This window comes from Oncorhynchus nerka, linkage group LG2, assembly GCF_034236695.1.
Source record: "Oncorhynchus nerka isolate Pitt River linkage group LG2, Oner_Uvic_2.0, whole genome shotgun sequence".
Lineage (NCBI taxonomy): Eukaryota > Metazoa > Chordata > Actinopteri > Salmoniformes > Salmonidae > Oncorhynchus > Oncorhynchus nerka.
The window spans coordinates 40,378,697-40,385,622 of record NC_088397.1 but is presented as its reverse complement, the minus strand read 5'-3'; the positions used below and the strand labels follow the sequence as shown (position 1 = coordinate 40,385,622).

The following is a 6,926-nucleotide window of genomic DNA, read 5'->3' as shown; positions in this document are numbered from 1 at the left end:
CTCCATCTGTAATCAGCGTCCACATGATGAGAAAGGCTATAAAACTTACCACACAATGCCTGTCTGACTAGCCAGTAAATTTGTGAGGCGAAGCTACTGGTTTATATAGATGCATTTTGACACATCTAAGTGAGATGATGTAATCGATTGGGGAGTGAGGAGTCAGTAGAGCGGGAGGGGATGGTGCATGATCATTACAGCCAAAGCCGGTCTTTTCAACAGCCCAATCCGCCCATTTGTTTGGTAAACTGAGGGATAGGGCTGGGGAATTGAATTTAAATATATATATATATATCACCTTTATTTAAACAGGTAGGCAAGTTGAGAACAAGTTCTCATTTACAACTGCGACCTGGCCAAGATAAAGCAAAGCAGTTCGACACATATAACAACACAGAGTTACACATGGAGTAAAACAAACATACAGTCAATAATACAGTAGAAAAATAAGTCTATATACAATGTGAGCAAATGAGGTGAGATAAGGGAGGTAAAGGCAATAAATAGGCCATGGTTGCAAAGTAAATACGATATAGCAATTAAAACACTGGAATGGTAGATTTGACAGTAGATGAGTGTGCAAAGTAGAAATACTGGGGTGTAAAGGAGCAAAATAAATAAATAAATAAATACAGTAGGGGAAGAGGTAGTTGTTTGGGATATTTATAGATGGGCTATGTACAGGTGCAGTGATCTGTGAGCTGCTCTGACAGCTGGTGCTTAAAGCTAGTGAGGGAGATAAGTGTTTCCAGTTTCAGAGATTTTTGTAGTTCGTTCCAGTCATTGGCAGCAGAGAACTGGAAGGAGAGGCGGCCAAAGGAGGAATTGGCATTAGGGGTGACAAGTGAGATATACCTGCTGGAGCGCGTGATACGGGTGGGTGCAGCTATGGTGACCAGCGAGCAGAGATAAGGCGGGACTTTACCTAGCAGGGTCTTGTAGATGACCGGGATGAATGAGGATAGACAGCTTAGAAGACTTGGCATGATATTATTAAACTTATTTGAAATATTGGTAACACTTCCGATGAGTACCCTTTACATAATGCATTATAATCGCATTTATAACGCCTTATGAGCTATGCGTAATGCATTATAATGCATCTAACTGCACTCATAAAGCACTATAAGCACTATTAGAATGCCGTATGAAACGTTGTTGTAAAGTGTTACATAAAAATGAAATACTCTTTAGGAAATTGTGTCTAGAGGTATTCTTCCATCATGTTTGGTGCAGAAGACAGATTTAAGTATGTGGGAGGTTGTGCAGTGGAATGAAAATATACCCATTAATGAGCACATACAGTTTAAAGTTGTATTTCCTAATGTGCAGTGAGGTAGCCTAGTGGTTAGAGCGTTGTGCCAGTAACCGAAAGGTTGCTGGATCGTATCCCTGAGTTGACAAGGTAAACCTCTGTTGTTCTGCTCCTGAGCAAGGCAGTTAACTCTCTGTTCCCTGGGTGCTGAAGATGTGGAGGTTGTTTAAGGCAGCCTTCTGATTCAGAGGGGTTTGCTTAAATGCAGAAGACATATTTCAGTTGTACAACTGACTAGGTATCCCCTTTTCCTGTTAAACCCATCAGTACAAAATAGTTGAAATTGCTTGCTCATACAAGGAAAGGATAACTGAAATGGGAATGTAAATACCTGAGGTTCAACCACACGTACTGAACAAGAAATTCATCCCCCTGCCATCTCCCTACTGTAAATATTAATACTGTAGGGTAGTGATGGGTCGTATCCGAACAAACAGCTCTTTTTGAACGGCACTTTTTGGTGGACATTGGGAATCGCTTGTTCATTAATTTAGCTCCCCAATCAGAGAATGTATAGAATTTACCCCAGGAACCCTGTAGAAGATATGACTTTTGAAGAAAGTACACACGAAAGTTTACATTAATGTAGTTGATGATTATGCCTACAGGGCAGATGTTATGAAGTTTTTGATGAAAGAGTCATTTAAGTGATCCACTCGGCTGTTGTTCATCATTTCAATAGTTTAAATACAGGGCAGGAAAGTGTCATACAATTTGAAACTTTAGTGAACTTTCCTTTTAATCCTTAATAATTTGGCATTAAGCATCGGTGCAGCGTTTATATATCTTTCTAATACTTTTTTAGCATTGCCATCAAATCACATTAACTATGTAATATGCATTGATAAGACCTAAGTGTAGCTACTACAACACAGAAAAGTCTGTTCTGAAGAGCATTTACTTTGTTCTTGAAAAACAGAGAACTCTTTTCTTTCACTGTCCTGGAATAACACAGATAAGACAGAGAGTGCTACTTTATATACAGAGTTACTTTATGTATGATATCATACACCAAAAGGCAAACCCTAAAGACTGGAAAGGGGATGAAAGGTTAATTACTTAGCAGTAATATAGTGATATACTTATCTGACCCTTTAAAAATATATTAAATGTTAATGCTTGTGTGATTTAATCTTTAATTTAATTTGTTATACAGGCATCACATAAATAAGTAGGTCCTGGTTGTTAGTAAACTGAACATGAAGAAACAAAAAGACCTGCAGCCCTGAACACAGTAAGCTGCCTTTAACAGTGGTTTTGTTTCTTTATGGATGAATGACATTACATTGTTCTGTAACATTGTTCCATGGTATTGAACCAAATTTGATTAACTGGATCTGTACAAACAATGGTAAAGGATTAGCATTATATTTCAAAGCTTTACATGGTTTATTAATAAAGACTCAATGACACGAAAACATAATGAATGTTGTAGTAAACTTACATTTTAGGTCATGGTAGGGTAACACAGTTGTACTACACCAGGGCTGCCCAAACCTGTTCTATTCAGTTTATCAACCAACTAAATTATTAGAATAAGGTGTGCTAGATTTGGGTTGAAGCGAAAATCTACAAAAAGGTAGCTCTCCGGGAACTGGGGTTGGGCAGCCCTGTTATTACACTCTCAGGGGATGAATGTAACATTCTCAAGAATCCAGGGGTAGTTGATATGTCCACTGGAATGCAAGGAAATGTCTCTTAATATGCCTTTTACTCCTTCCGGTTATCATGCCGATTTCGTTGGATCTATAGGTCCGTCTATGAATTTGAGTGGTTACACACACGCACGTACACACACGCACACACACACACACACACACACACACACACACACACACACACACACACACACACACACACACACACACACACACACACACATATATACACACAGACACACAGTTCTTATTTTATTTACACCCTGTAGGAATGAGTCATTGAGTCATTGAACGTGTTTTTCCAGCAAACAGCATTATGTTACAGTATAAAAACATAATGACAATTTATGCTATAATATTCAGTGTTGTCAAGTGGCGCATATACAGTTGAAGTAGGAAGTTTACATACACCGTAGCCACATTTAATCCTGGTAAAAATTCCCTGTCTTAAGTCAGTTAGGATCACCACTTTATTTTAAGAATGTGAAATGTCAGAATAATAGTAGAGAGAATGATTTATTTAATATTTTATTCCTTTCATCACATTCTCAGTAGGTCACAAGTTTACATACACACGATTAGTATTTGGTAGCATTGCCTTTAAATCGTTTAACTTGGGTCAAGGGTTTCGGGTAGCCTTCCCAAAGCTTTCCACAACAAGTTGGGTGAATTTTGGCCCATTCCTCCTGACAGAGCTGGTGTAGCTGAGTCAGGTTTGTAGGCCTCCTTGCTCGCACACACTTTTTCAGTTCTGCCCACAAATTTTCTATAGGATTGAGGTCAGGGCTTTGTGATGGCCATTCCAATACCTTGACTTTGTTGTCCTTAAGCCATTTAGCCACCACTGGAATTATGCTTGGGGTCATTGTCCATTTGGAAGACCCATTTGCGACCAAGGTTTATCTTCCTGACTGATTTCTTGAGATGTTGCTTCAAAATATCCACATAATTTTCCACCCTCGTGATGCCATCTATTTTGTGAAGTGCACCAGTCCCTCCTGCAGCAAATCACCCCCACAACATGATGCTGCCACCTCCGTGCTTCATGGTTGGGATGGTGTTCTTCGGCTTGCAAGCCTCCCCCTTTTTCTTCCAAACATAACGATGGTCATTATGGCCAAACAGTTCCATTTTTGTTTCATCAGACCAGGGTACATTTCTCCAAAAAGTGTGATCTTTGTCCCCATGTGCATTTGTAAACCATAGTCTGTCTTTTTTATGGCGGTTTTGGAGCAGTGGCATCTTCCTTGCTGAGCGGCCTTTCAGGTTATGTCGATATAGGACTCGGTTTACTGGATAGATATAGCTATAGATAGCTGGATAGATACTTTTGTACCTGTTTCCTCCAGCATCTTCGCAAGATCTTCACAAGATCCTTTGCTCTAGGAGACAGAACGCGACTACTTCCTGAGCGTTATGATGACTGCGTGGTTCCATGGTGTTTATACTTGCGTACTATTGTTTGTACAGATGAACGTGGTACCTTCAGGTGTTTGGAAATTGCTCCCAAGGATGAACCAGACTTGTGGAGGTCTACAATTTTTTTCTCAGGTCTTGGCTGATTTTCCCATGATGTCAAGCAAAGAGGCAATGAGTTTGAAGGTAGACCTTGAAATACATCCACAGGTACACCTCCAATTGACTCAAATGATATCAATTAGCCTATCAGAAGCTTCTAAAGTCATGATATAATTTTCTGGAATTTTCCAAGCTGTTTAAAGGCACAGTCAACTTAGTGTATGTAAACTTCTGACCCACTGGAATTCTGATACAGTGAATTATAAGTTAAATAATCTCTCTGTAAACAATTGTTTGAAAAATTACTTGTGTCATGCACAAAGTAGATGTCCTAACCAACTTGCCAAAACTATAGTTTGTTAACAAGAAATGTGTGGAGTGGTTGAAAAACGTGTAAAGTGTATGTAAACTTCCGACTAGAACCGTATGTCACTGACAAGGACGCCCACATTTTTCACCCATCACTACATGCAATACTTCATATTCTATCTTTTTTCCCAGAATTCAAGCAAAATGTTCCTATCACCTGAACTTGAGATTCACTTTCATAGCTGGCCACAATCTAGATATATTGTTCCTACGACACGTCAGGTACCTTGCCCAGTATTTGCGGAACTTCTCGTCCCTGAAACCGTAGATCATGGGGCTGAGGAATCGTGGGATGATGTAGACCAGCAGGAAAAAGATGTAACGGATCTCCAGGACAAACTGTGGGAAGAGAGCGATGAGGGCTGCTTGCAGAGAAGGGACTACAAAAGCCAGCATGCACAGCAGCAGCTGCACCCCGTGGAGTAGCACTGTATTCCTTGCCCTCTTTATGGACACCAGGTCCGTGGAGGCAGCATGTGCCGTTAGCATGATCTTACAATAAGTGTAAAGCAGCGTGAGCGTCACAAAGGAAAAATAGATGCTGTCAAACACAGCGTTCTTGTAGTAGATGGAGCGGTCCCGGAAGATGAGGGAGTGATCGCAGAAGATGGAGGTGCGAAAGAAGCCCAGGGGCTCCTTGATGAGTGTGACCAGGAGGTCAGTGAGAGGCACGGCCACCGTTAAGAACAGGATGACCACGATGAGGGCAATGGTGCGTGACACCGTGCATGTGTGCCCGTAGTGTAAGGGGAAACAGATAGACAGGTAGCGCTCCACGGCCATACCGGCTAATATGAGAGGGGTGGAGCGTGTGGTCAAAACGGCAGTCATTACCAGCAGGCAGCACACGGAAGCATTTATCTTGAAGAAAATGTAGCTGACTACGTACAGTGCCGTTACCAGGGTGAGCTGCAGGGCGTCATTTATGACCATATAGATGAACATGATGTAGCGCGGGTCCTCATAGAAAAAGTTATGCTTGAGGAAGGTGTGGACCATACTTACGTTAATAAAACTTAGGGCCAGCCACACCAGCATGGCCACAATGTTCTTGGTCAAGGCGGTGCTTAAGCTGTCTTTAGGATAGCCACCACCTCCAACTGACATCTGGGATGTGAAGTTCATGTCCAACAGGCTGGCTGTAGAGTTCATTTTCTTAATGGAGAAATTGGAGCACATTTCAAACAAATTGCAGTCAAAACAATTTTGTCTACAGTAAGCCAACATTTTTGGTTGTCATTGTAAAGTGTAACTGTTCTCATCTGGTAAAAGTAACATTTAAAAAAAAAAAATATTAGTATCTTTCCCTTAAATTACACAATAAGAAGCCTTGATTTTTAGCAGTCCTTTGTTAAATGTGAGGCCACAGCTAGCCAAAAAAGCAATACAACTAGGAAGATTCTGTAAACTGTCTTAAACTGATTCAGTGTCTTCTTGATTCTTGAAAATGTTAGATAAGCATCAGATCTGGAAATAATTGCCACACCAACTATGCCATGTTAAGTAAAAGTAGCTATTCTACAACAAACAAAAAATCCGTACAATGTTATGCTAATCCACATACTCACCTTTTAATGTTCTTAAATTGCATTAATTTTGTAAAAACGATATATAGCAAATACATAGTAAATAATGTGTCAACCATTACATCATGATAATTAAAAAACTGAACTGAACTGACAAATCCCTATAGTGAGAAAGTACTGCCCTAACGTAGTACTATTCAGAACGTATTGCTCTACTAAAGCAAACATTCACTGGCATTGCAATGAAGCATCAAAGCATCAGCATGTAAAATATTGTGTTCACTTACCTTCTGTGTAACTTACATTTGACCAAACATCCCAGATTCATGTCTGCCTTATAAAGGACTTGGGGTTTTGTTGTTATTTATAAGGATGTTGTGATGTAAGAGGTCATGCATTAATAAGTGTCAGGAGACCATGGATATCCACCGTGTATCAAGCTTCTTGTCACGATCGTCGTAGTGAGGAGACCAAAGTGCAGCGTGGGTTGAATGCATAGTTTAATGGATGACGAAAAAACACGAAGTACACTGAACAAAC

The 6,926-nt window shown here is 40.2% G+C and overlaps 1 protein-coding gene across 1 annotated transcript; it reads right to left on the bottom strand.

Moving 5' to 3' along the window:
• Positions 1-2,389: 2,389 nt before the first annotated feature.
• LOC115145277 (odorant receptor 131-2-like) lies at positions 2,390-6,009 on the bottom strand. Its single transcript, XM_029686721.2, has one exon. The coding sequence runs from the start codon at positions 5,983-5,985 to the stop codon at positions 5,014-5,016; it is 972 nt and encodes a 323-aa protein (XP_029542581.1). The 5' UTR covers positions 5,986-6,009; the 3' UTR covers positions 2,390-5,013.
• Positions 6,010-6,926: the final 917 nt, after the last annotated feature.

What these genes read in the sequence shown, in the direction of transcription:
- LOC115145277 (XM_029686721.2), bottom strand. Translation starts at nt 5,985, where the DNA reads ATGAACTTCACATCCCAGATGTCAGTTGGAGGTGGTGGCTATCCTAAA.